Here is a 16,503-nt window from a genome sequence, read left to right as displayed (position 1 = left end):
CTTTTCACTATGCAAATCAGGTAACAATGATTATATCGGGGTAAAACTTTGCGTGAATAATGCAATTAAAGTATGCCACCTGCGGCCAAAAATTGTCTAAATCGAACCAAAACTGTTCAAACCTAAGTACTAAATATATGGACCCCATTGCCTATAGTACCTTCTACCGAAAATATCAGTCAATCCACAAAGAAATCTCAAACGAGTATACCATTTGACTTTGCGAGAGTATAAAATGTTCGGTTACATCCGAACTTAGCCCTTCCTTATTTGTTTTTATTATTATTTATCGGTTCTGCTTGGGTGACCACAAGCACCAAATCGGTTGAGTAAACGCGAGATCGACCAGCTGTACGCCTGTGCCACTGTAGAACTGTCTGGATGTAATATATCTAAATATTATTGTAAATTTGTACACTAAAACAATTGTATATAATTATATGTATGTATGTATTCGTATATAGTACTATCTATATATACGGACAAATATACTATATCTCTACGTGGGGAAGATATTCTTATTTTGAAATGTGAGCGAGAATGTTTTGTGCATGGAAAACAAACAAAAGTGGAAGTTGTATTGTTGCAATTATAGGAAAACTAATAAATACGAGGGTGGTCCAATAAATATTTTATCTTAAAAAAAAATAAATGTTTTTGAAAAATTACGATTTTTTCGACACACTCGCATTCTAGTTCGACAGACTTGACTCAGCGCAGCTCCAACTTATTGAAACCAGTTAAAACCACCGTATATGTTTTCTGAAGGTCTGCATAGTAGGCGTAAAATGACGCAGAAACTCCTTTGGATTGCGCTTAAGCATCACGTATTGCTAGGTAGTGTCACAGTGCTTGCGCTTGTCCGGAAAGAGTAATTGCAGTACCCATCGTGCCAACAGCTTTCTCATGGCCATTATTTCTTGCAAGATATGACATTCACGCTTTACTGAAATGTCTACCTTATCGGCTACACCGCACACACTCAGTCGGCGTTTTGCTAATATGAGATCGTGGACTTTTATCACGTCATGACAGTGAAAAACTTAACATCGTTGCTTGAAAGTAATGCTCTTTCAGAGTAGTATTTTTAATGCAATTAACAAACAGTTCTACGATAATCCATTTTTTGTTTTCTATTTTCGCAACACTTTATCAAGTCCATTTGATACATCACCTGAAAATGCGTTTGGCATCAACCGCTTCTTCTTATGTCGCCAATAATTTGCTTACTAATATCGTTTTGACCAGTTTCGACAGGCTTTAGAAACCTTCCTTTCGAAGTTATCTACGACGTTCCTGGATTTCAATCTCTGAAGAAGGGTGAGAATTTTCGTTTTTGAAAAAAATATTTATTCAATTGTCTACATTACATCATCGCCATCAAAATGTGGAATTTTTTCGATATTAATTGTCGAAACACTTCTTAAATTCGATTTTTGGGATAGCATTTAGCTTTTTCAGCGATACGCTTTTAATATCATATATGCTTGTAAAACGACGACCCTTTTAAGTTCTCTTTATTCTTCACACGGAGCTGGGGCATCGTTACAGTATTGTTTTTGGTCAAGAATTCGATTCTTTGATCCATTTATTTAAATAAACGAAAAACGCCAAGCTCATAAAAACATGTCTAACCTTAGCGACCGATCTAGAGCCGTGGCTCACCAAATGGAACATTGGCATTAATAAATATATCCAGTATATCCTCAGCTACGAAATATGTCCACAAGTGGCTTTATATGGCCAGGTTTTACCAACAAGCATCAGCCCAAATTATTTTGGATTTATAAATGATAAGAGGCGTACATGAAGAGACCACGTGAAAATCCAGAAAAACCAGCTCATGTTAATATTTGCGTAGCTGTACTGGTCCCACAGGTCAATATCCCGTCTCAGTCTGAAGAACCAGCTACTCATATACATACGAGTATAAGTCAATACTCAAACCGATCTGCCCATATGGAATTCAAATCTGGGGCAGCTCAGCTAATTCAAATTATAAAGTTATTCAAGCCTTTCAAAATAAAGTTCTTCGCACTAAAGTTAGTTCCCCTTTTTATGTTAGAAAGGAGGTCCTATATCAAAACCTAAAAATGTCCAGTATAAAAGAAACTATAGAAGAACTGAGTAGTCGGCACCTCGCTCGATTGGACAACCATAATAAGGTACTTGTGGTCCAACTGCTGGATAATAGTCAATCATTTGTGTAAAATATGTTTCTTTGTACTTAAACATCATTGTTGTTGTCAGCAAATTTAGTAAAAGTACCGAGCAATAAGTCAGATTTTAAATAAAACTGATTGTTATAAAAAAAACTACCGTAATTGTCGCATAATGTATTCACTCACTTTACTCACATTCCGTTATTTGGTTTTAACTAGTAAGAATATCTTGGTCTAAGAAAGCTCTTTGCCAAAAACGTTAGACCCTTGATTGTCCGATTGACACAAGTAACCGAACAGCAACTTAAGAGAAGGTCACATGCATTAACAGAATGAAGTTGTAACATTGTGCGAATTTTTAAATATTTCGGACGGGATTCCCATAAATATCTAAAAAGTAACGATAATTTTCCTACCGAAATGAGTTTCGGAAGTCAAGGCATATACATTAAGACCTCGCATTAACATACAAAGAATAAAAGCTTTCACTTAAATAACGAAGAGGGAAAAGCAATACAGCTTTGCAAGCTTCTTAAAATATATGACACTTCTTTCCGCTCGGTTGAACAATATTTTTGACAATTTCTCCGTCTCCTTTTAATAATTGCTTTCCGCACTGATTATATTGCTTTGTTTTCGCCACTTACATTTTCAACCGTTTGTTTTCATTCTGTATTGGCGTGTGTTCGTCTGTGCCCGGACTTGAATTTATTATTGGCATTTCCCACTACTTCACACTGCCTTTTATGGGCAAATGCTGTGGTTTAAATCGCAGAGCTCACCATAATATCAGTATGTATTATTTTGCTTTGTTTTGTTTGCGCTAAAATAAAATGTAAAAAATGTATTAGTGCCAAATCTGGGTCGATAGTCAGCTTACTTTTTAGAAATATTTTTATTTGTGCTCTGGCGCCCGTTTAACCGTTGGCCATTGACATTCCTCTGCTTTGATGCCCGCTTTTTAGAGTTATTTGTTTTTCGGCAGATATTTTTTAAATGAGTAGTGGAGTTAAGTGAATTCTGGCGAGTTGACTTGGTTGACCTTCTCATTGACATCACATGTTTTGGTAAGGGTTGGATGCCGCTGTGCTTTATTTTTGTGCTACATTTGTGTTCTCGAGATTGATTTTTTTTAATTTTTGTTATTCATACAAAGTATTGTGTCTTGATATTTTTGAAGAGTTGTGATATCAAACGTTTAAAGCTAAAAGTAACTATCATGTTTTCCTTGAAATGAAAATGAAAATTACTTTGAAGATCTTTTCTGAGTAAACATATTCGGTGACTTATATGTACATATGTATTTCCGTATACAACAACAAAATTATACAATATGTATATAAGATCATTTGGTGAAAAGATACTTCTCAGTTTCAGATATATTCAGAAAATTTGTATACCCTGAACAGGGTATATTAAGCTTGCCACCAAGTTTGTAACACCCAGAAGGAAACTTCGGAGACCCTATAAAATATATACATAAATGATCAGCATGATGAGCTAAGTTGATTTAGCCATGCCCGTCTGTCTGTCTGTCTGTCTGTATATATAGGAACCATTTTTTAAGCTATCGATGAAATATCGGACCACTATAGCATATAGCTGCCATACAACCTGAACAATGGGAATCAAGTGCTTGTATAGGAAACTATTTTATTTGACGAGGTATCTTCACGAAATTAGATCGGAATCAAGTTCTTATAAGGAACCTTTGCATTTTTGAAGGGTATTATAGCTTCGGTGCAACCAAAATTAACGTTTTTTCTTGTCTTAATACGATTCTACACATCTTAAATCTTTCGGCTCGATAGGTATAATAAATCTCGAAAATGCTCAAGTATCCATATAGGCGAAATGATCTATTGCCTTGTTTTTACTGCTTACCGCGTAGACAGTCCTTCATAGAATTTTACGAACCTATGGTTAGGTTCTAAGAAATAACAACATTAAATTAGTATCTTAGAATGAGTGGAAGCTTTGAATCGAAAAAATAAGTTGGCAACTCGACATTTTGAAGTAGTGTACTTTCAGCATAGGTAAAAGTTTGTAGGCGAAGTATTGGTCATTGTTCTTCGATAGATCTTCCTTCATTATACCTTCACCAACTAAACGTCCATGTTATTTGTTCTCTATTATAAATTCTCTATTTCTTATTTTTATTTACAATATTTATGTTTCCATATTTTAGGCACTTTAAATGAGAACCTTGGCATAATTTAATTATATATTATATGTACATATATACGTAAAAAGTTATAACGGATAAATTAAAAATGGCTCACCATATTTAGAAAAGATGGCAAAGAGCTTTCTTTCTACAGCTGTTGTTTTAAATAAATATTGATTAAAGTCAGACATAAACTCTACATTACGGCACCCTTCACAATCGGTCCACATATGTATTTCTTCCTACATACTCGCCTTTGTATACAGATATGCTTGAGATCATAGAAGTGTGTATGGTTTTCGAATGCAAGTTTCCTCCAGTGCAGCGAGCTGCCGCCATCAATAATGCAGCAAAATGTAGGTCAGTGTAATAGAACCAGTCGTACCAACACTACTGCTGGACGGAGGCTGCATGCGTATGCACGACTGGCCACGACTTCCGAAAGCAGCCAGAGCACTCAGCGTCACCAGCATCGGTTGCAGCTGACAACAGTTCACTGCCTCTTTGACGGCGCGACGTGCTGTCGCTTGGTGCCGCGTTTATTTATGAGACCACTTGTTTATTACACTAGCCCTGTGCTGCCCTTCCTATCCCGCGCGCATTCTCTGTTACCCACTGCATTTTCTAAGACTGCTCAAACCACGCACCAAAAATATTTGTCGCCCGTTAAGTAATTGGCCGAACATAGTATATTTTTGTTTTTAAATAGAAAAAAAGAAAAGTGACAAGCCATCTAGTAGCCAATTAGGCGATTAGGAAATGTATTAAAAGCTTGTTTCCATTTCAGGTGGCAGTGCAAAGCGGATTCCCGGAATTCTTTCGGAGCATACTTTATGGGTTGCTGTCGCTGTGACGCGTGGGTGTTGTCAAAAATCTATTTGGATTTGTGTGGCGTTGTGTGAGGCGTGTCCCAGCCTAAGTGTAGTTATGGTCCGCACAATCCATGTTGATGGATTTATGTTTTAATTGTGCTGTTACTTTGGCGTTAATTTTTCTGTCACGATAAATTTGTAATTTTGAACATTTACTTGGAAAGTTGTTTATGTTCATATGCTATGCTTTCTCTAATTAGTTTCGATGTTGAAGTTTGGGGAAATATTTATATGACCATGTATATGTACAAAGTATGCTGATATATATATATATATATATGCATATTGATTTATTATTCTATTAATTACACAGCTCTACAAAAAAACTATCTTTTTTTGTTGACCTGGATACTTTAGATAATTTCGATGGTTTCATGTGTCCAGATTAGTATTAGTATCAGAAAGTATTGATTTGCTCTTGTTTTTATGATATTTGCATTTCTTATATTTTGATCATTTTTATAGGCTTAATAGTAATACAATTTATTTATTTTTATTGATTAGGGTATGCGCATCTCATTTTCGCGCATACAAGCTTGTCTTGATCCCCAATCTCAGGCTCTTTACAGAAAATATGCGAAAAATTATGTGGAAGGTTTTAAGGTTTAGTAAAAGTCAAACTTGGTCCTACAGTTTACTAAATGTTTAGTTTTACTCAAAAAAAATCTCCCTTTGCGTTTCAAAAGTAATTCGCATGTGTTCAAAAGCAATGAAATTCTCAGAAATCCGCCAAATTCTCAGAAATCCGTACAATCTATTAGTGCAAGTGAAAGGCAGGGTGAAACATCTACACCAAAGTTATTTTCTCAAAATGAACTTAGTGATTTTATATGTGTAAATTTAGGAATGATAAAGCAATTTCTCAAAGCTTTGAGTGGGGAAGTATATTGTTTTAGTTACATTTTTTGAAAATTTTTCATCAAAGATACAGATTATTCAAAGTTATGACTGTTCCGGAAAGTGAAGCTTGGAAAAGTTTAGAGTTGATGGTTCAAATTTTCTTAGGTAACTATATAGCACCAAATTAGGAAGAAATTTTACAAAGTATGCTGACAAACTTTAAGATTGTAGGAGGAAATATTATTATCAAGCTAGACGATAACCGCATTCATTTGGATAAGTTTTCGGATAATTTAGATAATTATTGCGAGCAACGCAGAGATTTATATCACTAGGATCTAAAAATGATGGAAGAAAGGTATGAATGTTGATGATCGTCCCATTATAGCAGATAATTCCTAATCCTTAAAAAAGGATTGTCAACTGGAAAATTATAGCGGAAAAACTTAAAAAAAGGCGTTTAATTGACATATATGTTTTCGACATTTGTCACGCGGTATACTTCGATGCATTATCAATTTCCAAAAAATATACTGATATTATTATATATCTGTTATTTTGTTTCATGATTTCTGATTTTTGTAACGTAAAATGAAAATTAAAATTTTAAAACAAACGAAATCTTACAAAATAACTGATAGTGTCATGAATTGTGAGCACAAATATATTCAAAATCGATTTTATATCTATGGCAACAAAGCCACTGTAGACCAGTGTTATTAGTTCTATTTTAATTTAAAATGAAGCGTCTAGCAAAGTTTAAATTCTCCTTCGAACGACTGATTAATTAACTAATAACAAAAATAATTTCCAATGGCATATATTTGCGTGTCAACAACCTCCAATTCAGCCACGAAACAGTCATATAGTGTTCCCCATTGACTGTAACATTATGGTCGACTTTTTGTTTTTAAATGAATATATACCAATGATTTCCTCTGCCTATAGAGCACACCAAACAATGATTTTTTGAGGCTTCTGGATTATCATCACTCCAAATACGATCATTTTGTTTATTGAAAAATTTCGTCTGAAAATCGGAAGCGGTGGCTCTTTTCGGGCTCATTCACCAAGAGTGACACGCGCTTGATGGTCGTCCGGCTTCAATTTTTGCACAAGTTGAATTTCGTTAGCCCGCAAATCAAGATCTTTCCGAAAAATATTCCATAAAGTGGATGGGCACAGCTCCAACCGATCTTCTTCGATTCTCACTCCGATCTTCTTCGATACTAATCGATTATCTCGACCGAATATTGGACGCAGCGGGCGATGCGTTCCGGGAACCGAACATTATTATACCCTGAACAGGGTATATTAATTTTGCCACGAAGTTTGTAACACCCAGAAGGAAACGTCGGAGACCATATAAAGTGTATATATAAATGATCACCGTGACGAGCTGAGTTGATTTAGCCATGTCCATCTGTCTGTCCGTCCGTCTGTATATACGTGAACTAGTCCCTCAGTTTTTGAGATATCGATTTGAAATTTTTCACCTGTACTTTTCTCACAAAGAAGCTGCTCATTTGTCGGAACCGCCGATATCGGATCACTATAGCATATAGCTGCCATACAAACTTAACAATCGGAATCAAGTGCTTGTATGGAAAACTCTTTCATTTGACCAGGTATCTTCACGAAATTTGGCACGAATTATTAGTTAAGGCATTAATCTAATCTCCGAAGAAATTGTATGGATCGGATGACTATAGCATATAGCTGCCATATTAACTGAACGATCGGAGTAAAGTGTTTGCATGGAACATTTTTTTATTTGACGAGATATCTTCACGAAATTAGGCACGAGTTATTGCTTAAGGCAACAAATTATTCTCCACAGAAATTGGTCAGAGCAGATCACTATATCATATAGCTGTCATACAAATTGAACGTTCGGAATCAAGTTCTTGTAAGGGGCCTTTGTTTTTGTGAAGGGTATTATAGCTTCGGCTCAACCGAAGTTAACGTTTTTTCTTGTTTTAGTATTAAATTTGCACGATGCACAAACATTGTTTCGGGGTAAGTCTGTTCATTATAAAATGGAAACCAAACTAAGTATTAATAAAGTAACAGCTGTCAAAAAGGCCAACTCCGAAAAAAGGTTTGCCTCATTAAAAACCACACGCCTGAAAACTGTTATAATAATTAAAAAACAATTTGATCAAAATATAATATTCACACGATTTTCCCCATAATTTGCTTGCCCACAGCAATTTCGTCAGCAAAAATCTACTAAGTGGACTTATGCTTTTCTCTGTTCATCACTATCGGTCAGTTTCGAAATAATTAACTAATCAGTAATAAATACTCATTATCAATTTTCCAGTGAAAATGGACATAAAGCTTAAAATCCCCATACGCTCACATGCAAGAATGGTTGTAAATGTAAATAAACTTGTAAAAAGCTGAAAAATAAAGATAAAGATATACAATGATATTTACCAGCTATTAAAATGTTGACATATTATCATATACCATAGATACATGCTTTGTTCTCTCGGTACTTAGCATTAATAACGTGCTATGTCACTACATATACATATGTAAAACATCTCAATTTGCCCGATAAACAAAAATTCAAAAACGACAAAAAGTTATAAAGAGAGGAAAGAGAGGAAATATTATTATCTGCTTTTAGAATTTTGTACTCTCATTTAAAGCACTGACTCCTAAAATAAGTTAACTTATGATGAATGAACAAACAAGGGATATAATGGCAAAATACCCATTGAGAGCTTTTATAGATATTTTGATCTAAAACCTTCAGACTTAATGCTTAATTTTATAGTTTCATTCCCATTTTACATCTGACACTATCTTAATGAAAGAAAATTCGAAAGTGAAGGCAATTTGGAAAAAACAGAAACGCCAAATTAACTTATAATTATACTGATAGAATAAATAAAGAGAGTGTAGATGTAAGCAATATATAATATAATTTTGAAAAAACAATAAGTTGGTTGCAATAAAAAAATTACATTTTTATTCAAATTATATCTACGATTAGAGTGTACCCAAAATTTGGCGAGTGACTGTATTGCATATTTACACGTTAATTTACATTCAAATACTTATGCGAGCCTTAGTGGAGGTAATACCATAGAATTGGCTGTAAACATTTCGTTGTGCGCACTCAACTACTGATAACACCTTAGCTTTTGAGTATTTGGCTAATGAGAACAGTAGGTAGATCGCGAGACAGTGTCACAATAACATAAAATTACAATGTAATTTTAATTATCCACCTTTTCCTTCTATATAGCATTCAAATGATTGAGACTCATTCATTCATTCCCCAGCGTTTCTTCTTAAAAGGCGCTGGACCAGTTCGGGATGATGAAATAAGAGATATGTAAAGCATCATTGGGCTCCTTCGGCGTCGATGAAGGCATAACCTTTTTCTTCCAATCTAACTCAACCAAAGCTAATATTTTTCTTCATCTGAACTTCTTTCTGCCGGTAGGATCTTTAAACGTTCAGGCAGATAAGCTTTTCTTGCAATAAATACTTGCAAAGTTTTGACAGTTTTTATCGGGTAATATGTTAAAATATACTTAGAGTTGTCTCAAGCTAACGACGGTATTTTGATTTCTGATGAAATTTTGATATATCATCTATCTCTATTTTATTGTAGAAAATCTTTCTATTGTTTGTGCAATATTTTTAAGTAAAAGCACTACGTTGAACCTTGAATAAATTAGCTAGAAAAAATCGATATGTTTTCTTTCGAGATTATCAGTCAAAATCATTGACTTAAGCTTATCTAAAATTAAGAATTTCATATTTACCTCGGTCTATATTCAAACCAATGATTCAATGTTTCAAATTCACACTTTTTATACCATATATAAAAACCAGAAGATTCCAGGCGATTTATGAATAAGCCTCAATAATAAATTTGAAATATAATGCATAGATCATATTTGGACTAAACTCGTAACACTGTGCCACGTTCCGTCTGCCAGTTACACCTGATATCAGTGTACTTGTGTTGGCTAGATAAAGCTGCCTTGCTCAAGTGCTAATGGAGTACGACAATATTGAGTCATTCGCGTACAGTTACTGGAGACGTGCAGCGGACTGCAGCGAAACGCCCGACAATACAAACACAACGCATCGACTCGTACATAAAATATTTAATTTAATGTTTTGCGAGGTCGACGTGGATTATTCGCAAGTGAAAAGCGTGTAAAAATGTAAAATAAGTGAGAAATCAGTATTTGCATTAGCGCGGTAGTGATTTGACTTTGGAAAAAGCAAAAATTATATAAAGCTTGTTTTAGTATATTTTTAAAGGCGTAGTAAATTCACCAGTGTCTGTGTCACATAGAGTATATATTTTAAATACAAGAGTATTTACATACACATCTATAAATGATAAAGTTTTTTACAAAATCAAAAATGTATACCTCAGAGCTAATGGAACATATTGGTGATTACCTAAGTAACATCATACACTTGCAAGTAATGGATATGGCCAAAGGCCAAAACCAAGGTAAGTGTGGTATAAAAAGGTGTTTCAACTTTGTTAAACAACATAAAGTACCAATATACCTTTTAAATATTACCCTATGAAACTTATCAACCAAAATTAGGCAATACTCTGCGGAAAAAGAGTGAGGTTATTGTACACAAATGCGTAGATATGAAATAGATATATATAGTATAGTAAACAAAACCCAAACTGAAGTTTACAAATAAATGAACAAGTTGAAACTATAGATTACTTTGAGAATAATTCAAACTCATTTTCAAACTACTCGTAAGTAATGAAAAACATAGGTTTTGTTATAAACTATGTGAATATTGTACCGAACAACCACTTGGACTAGTGTGTTCGAACGATATGATGATTTGTGAAAACTAACAGCTAATCGCAATTGATTTAAATTCGCCAAAGATCGGTATAGCGATCGGTATAGCAGCTAATCGCAATTGATATAAATTCGCCAAAGATCGGTATAGCGATCGGTATAGCGATCTTTGGCGAATTTATATCAATTGCGATTAGCTGTTAGTTTTCACAAATCATCATATCGTTCGAACACACTAGTCCAAGTGGTTGTTCGGTACAATATTCACATAGTTTATAACAAAAATTAAGGTATAGAGGATTACCATTTGAAAATCTTAAGTCCATAAAATTGATAGTTGTATAACATTACGGGGTTCTGAAAATCGTCAAAACAATCTGAGTTTCCCGGCTATCTCTTCAAAAATCGTTTATTTACCAAAATTGATAAGTTATTATCTATTTCCGTATTGACGTATGTAAAAACAGAGACTTTGCTGCTTTTCTCCGGCACTATAGCAACTACCATATGAATATGAAGTTCTCTACATGAGCACATTATTCAGCTTTAAGTTAAAAATACACAACAATGCATGGAACATGTAAACTCGTGACTATAATAATTAGTAGTTTAGCATTTCTAGGTTATGATAATCGATGTTATGAACCAAAAAAAATGTAACTTTAAATATACTCTTATACCTTTCTTTATTGATTTAATTTTTTGCGATCGGGAAAGTTTGTAGTTTTACTCTAAAATACCTATAAAATATTATTACTTTAAAGTTGCAGATTTGTTTCTAATACAGTTTGTCTCCTCCTGAGAAGATTTCAAGTCACTTGTCTAACTTGGCCATTGCTTTATCTGGAACGTAATTTGGATGAGGGAAGTTAATAAGAACAAATATATTTTTCTGATAAAAAAAAACCCCACGGTCCATATATTTTCGAGTTGGTTCATTTTTTCTCTTATGTACTATATAATTTTGAGAAATGCCGAGAAACAGCATCATTATCTTTCAACAACTGCCGTTATTAGCTAAATTTTTTCTTTAACATGATGATAGGTTTTATTACATATTATTCCCGGGTTACCTGAACTGGGTATATTAAGCTTGCCAAGAAGTTTGTAACACCCAGAACACTCTATAAAATATATTTATATCTATATAAATGATCAGCGTGACCTGCTGAGCCGATATAGCCATGTCCCAACAAGTTTTTTTAAAAACGTATTTATTTGACGAGAAATATCTTCAAATTTACAATTTTACAATCTCCGAAACAATTTTTCAGGTGGGACCATTTTAGCATATAACATATAAGTAGCTGCCGAGAACTGGGGTTCAAAATAAAGTTTTGTAATCAATGCTTGGTGTCGTTATCGTGTTGAAAATTCCAAGCCAACGGTAAATTGTTCACATAGTCACCGTCTAAACTGTTCTCCAATATGTCCTTGTACTTTTCGCCGATCATTTTCCCGACTATTTTAACAATCGACCCAACGCCTGAAGACGTGAAACAATCCCACACTATCAGCGATGACCCACCATGTTTCACAGTTTTTTTAGTGTACTTTGGGTTAAGTTATTGCAAAGGGGGATCATCTTATATATTATATTCTATCATTGCAGAATATGTTGAATTTGTAATCGTCACCCCAAGCTACCAAATTCCAGAATTTATAGTCCTTCCAGAGACGGTCTTTTGCAAACACTTTTCGCTTTTCAATATTTCTTCTCGAGACATTAGGATCTCGTCTTGCTAAGCGGCCATTCAATGATTTTTTTTGCAGTGGTCTTTGTACAGTTAATTTAGTAATTAATTGAGCCCTGCTTTCTGAGGAAGTTAAAAATGGATCCGATTTACTCAGCCTAACCAAGGTCCTATCGTTATTGTTGTTGTAACGGTTACATATTCCCCGTTTGGGTGATAAGTTCCAGTTTGGTTGTCGTCGAGGTTATCTAACGGGAGGAGCCTAGGAAACGAGCTGTTTCGACGGGGTCGGACCATAGGGAAAAGGGTGTTAGATAAGTGGGGTTTGTTGGGCATGCAAAGAGGTGGTTAGTGTCATGCGGAGACTCATTGCACGCAGTACATGTATTTAGAATGTCGGGGTCTATTCTGGATAAGTAGGAGTCTAACTTGCTATAATATCCAGAACGAAGTTGCACGGTTTTTGCGAGGCAACTCGAGCTCTACGTCTGCTATGGGTAGTGGTTGGACTCGTAGTACGCCATTCACTGAGAGGGAGTCGGGGAAGGTGTTGATGGCTCCACTGTGAATGGCGGTCAGTGCCTGTCTGAAATTCATTGCTTCCGAAGTCCGGTCGGCGTACTGTCTTAATGTCGTCGACGTAATCAAGGAAAGACCTCTTGATGTTCCTAGGAGGCGGTTCCGCTCCAAGCAGACGACTGCAGGGGTGGTTTCTACGAAAACAACCCAGCAGAAACTGCTTGGAGAGGAGCTCATTATGTTCCTTAACCGGAAGCATACGGGCCTCACTGTCCTATCTTCAGAACGGTTGGTCTTTCTTCGCTTTTTACACAGCAAATTTTCAAAAGTCTTATATTTTCATAAAATTAAACAGCGTTATTAATTTTATCACAAGAAACCCCTAAAACGTCTACAACTTCCGAAATATTTTGATCTTTTTGAAAACATTCCCATGTGACCTTTCTTTCGCTTGAAGTTGTGTTTTTATTTTTGTCCATGGCGACGATGACTATAAATTTTGTTAAAAATAACTTAATTCATTTAATAAAAAGGAACAATATTGATGTATACTGTAACGAAAAAAATTAAATTTATGTTTTTCAAACAAAATGACTAAATTATGTGAAAATACTTAAATATGATGTAATTCCCCAACGTTTATAGGATAACGGAACTTTTTGCTCTCGCAATATCAGGGACGTTACATAAAAAAATATACGTTTTTTTTTTAATATTGTAAAAAAGTACTGAAGGACTTAATTATATGAGTACAAGTGTACATATATGTATATTCATATGTACGCATATAAATATATAAATTGCTAAATGCTCTACTCGTAGCCGATAAAACCTTATGAGCAAAAAAATTAACAAACTTGCAAAGTAAACTTTTAACCAAAGAAGAAAATAATAACTATATGTATTGTATATACATAATCATACATATTGTATATAAATGTAGTCATTTTAACACAACCACGTCTTGCCTTTAATACATTTGGTGAAGTCAGTTTTGGAGCACGATATCCACTATATAGTTGTTTTCGTTTTTCAAATTATATGCATCATTTTGAAATATATATACATTCATACTATATTCTACTATATAAATACGTTAACTCGATAAGTTTTGTGCCTTTATCAAAAATTTTATACTTGTTTACACATCGACTCACATTTTTTTATTTCTTCGACTTTTTTTTTCAACACAACTGATAATTTTTTCATGATAATTCTTCAATAAATTTATTTCACGGCAAAACACGTTAAATATATGTATGTTATTTGTTGTGTACCGATATGTTTAAACAATGAGTTCAAAAATACAACTGCGGAGAGTTATATCATGCTCAAAACACGGTCTTAAATAATTATGTGTAATTTAAAGAAGATCAGTAAATTAATTCAAAATTTATCAAACAATTGAATAGTCAACGACTTGTCTAATTAATACTGAAATTATAATAAATTCAATGATTTTTAAACTGAAACTGTTTTCTACTTTGTTTTATGTAGTCTAAATTCTGATTAATAATTTGTATATGATTTGTGACCGATTGTTGAACATACAGAAGGTCGCGACCCAATAAGGGATAATGTTTACATATAGTAAGATAAAATAAAGAAAATTTCGATCGATTGACTACTCTACTTGCTCGCTCGTGTTATGCTCTTTTGTCGAAAAATTTAGATGTGAAAGCAAGAACAAAGTAACAAATAGAACGCAATTCTAGTACATATACTCTTACACTGAAACACAGTTGGACCTCCAAAAGCTAATTGTTTGCGATACTAAAGCGGAAACTGTATTTAATCGTAAAAATTTACGTGTTTCTTTGAAAAAACTTAAATTAACACTTTGCGTGACCAAAAAATGTAATCTATAATGAAGAAAGTCAGTATTTTTTATTACATAATTTAACTGCATTGTGAGTGTTTATAAAAGTATAGAGCTTATTTAAACGAAAATAATAGTATTGAGGTGGTTTGAATGTAGGAACCTCTGATCTTTCGGCTGAAATGACTTAGAATTTTTCGTTAACATTTTAGCCAGCTGGTTAGGTACTAGATCGTTCAATTATTTTCCGGAGCAACATTCCTTATTATGTAACTGAAAATTATAATAAAACTCTAGTTTAAATTAACTATAAAAGAAAAACAAAACTTTAAAGGTTATTTGGTTTACATCCCTTACAATAGGTCGATGTCAGGTTTACGAGTTGAAGTATTTTACGAGTTGAAGTATCCGGAACACGGCGATATTAAAGAGTGTTTTTTAGACATGTGGTTTTCAAGAAGAAATAAAACGCGGATAATATAATGATATGGTATAGAATTCAGATTTATTATAAAGATAAGGGTTGGCCATTGTGTTTTCAAAATGATTATGAACAAATGGGCCCACGACGCGAGTTAATGGTCTCACCAAAAGTTTCCTTCAATAAACTGAATGTTTTGCTGCCTCTATGGTATGTAGATCCGTCTTGTTAAGAGGGTCCTCCACATCAACATCCTCCAATTCAGACAATTCAAATAGTCATTAAACATAGCTCTATAGCGTTCCCTATTTACTCTAATGTTATGGCCGGTCTCATTCAATCAAAGTGAGCTTCATCGCTGAATAAAATACTCTTTTGAAAATAATTTTTTTCTTCTGCGATACTCTGCTCAATAAACAGAAGTAGCGTCTTCGATGAGCATTGCGATGCTCATTACTCACTAGAGCAAACGTGGTTCGAAACCAATCTATAGTTGCTCGAATTACTGATTTTGCTGGGCGATTATGTCGATCGAATATTGTACACACCACGCAATCCGTCTCCCGAACCAAATCAATATTTAGGTATTTAATTACCCGATTTATAAACGTTTTTTTTCGAATTTTTCGAATTAAGTCTGTTAATTATGAAATGGCAAACCAAACTAAGTATAAATCATTTAACAGCCGTCAAAAATACCAATTCCGAAAGAAGTATTGCTCCTTAAGAAACCACATGCCTAACCAAAAAAAAAAAAACCGTTATACGGGTTACTCCCTGTTTTAAAAATTAAATGTCACAATATTTGCTTCAAATGAGATGCATTTTTTGCTTTCTTAATAAACATTGGACTGGCCGCATCGGGAAAAAATCTGCATGACTGCATTTTGAAATTGCCTTTTTAAGAAGTCTGCCGACATTATGGTATGTTTTAGCAATATACAAAAAATATTTCCGGGAACATTTTGAGTCCAACACTTCTAACTGTCAACTTACTGTCGATGGACTCCGGCTTTCACACATTTTGAATTTTTTAAAAATCTTTCATTAGTTAATTTTCGAAAATATATGAGGGGTTTTAAGCTTTTAAGAATTTAAATCGTTTAATAATATCTGGATGGTGCTTGAAATAGGCATTTTTCACGTTAGTTTTATCTACCAATATTATTTGCAAAAAGTAGTTAAAACATCGAAC

The 16,503-nt window shown here is 34.0% G+C and overlaps 1 protein-coding gene across 3 annotated transcripts in view; it reads left to right on the top strand.

Moving 5' to 3' along the window:
• The first annotated feature begins 10,090 nt into the window (after positions 1-10,090).
• The window catches only part of LRR (Leucine-rich repeat), a 77,131-nt gene continuing 70,718 nt past the window's right edge, over positions 10,091-16,503 (top strand). The window contains exon 1 of one of the 3 annotated variants that reach the window (XM_036362615.2): positions 10,091-10,536. In XM_036362615.2, the coding sequence (XP_036218508.2) occupies positions 10,416-10,536 (121 nt within the window). In that variant the 5' untranslated portion in view covers positions 10,091-10,415. The remainder of the gene's footprint in view (positions 10,537-16,503) is intronic. The other 2 variants (XM_036362607.2, XM_036362611.2) reach the window with 2 other exon arrangements.

The sequence above is a fragment of the Bactrocera oleae genome, chromosome 4 (genome assembly GCF_042242935.1).
Source record: "Bactrocera oleae isolate idBacOlea1 chromosome 4, idBacOlea1, whole genome shotgun sequence".
Taxonomy (NCBI): domain Eukaryota; kingdom Metazoa; phylum Arthropoda; class Insecta; order Diptera; family Tephritidae; genus Bactrocera; species Bactrocera oleae.
Note: the sequence above shows the minus strand (reverse complement) of the source record. Positions and strands in the feature narration are given on the sequence as shown.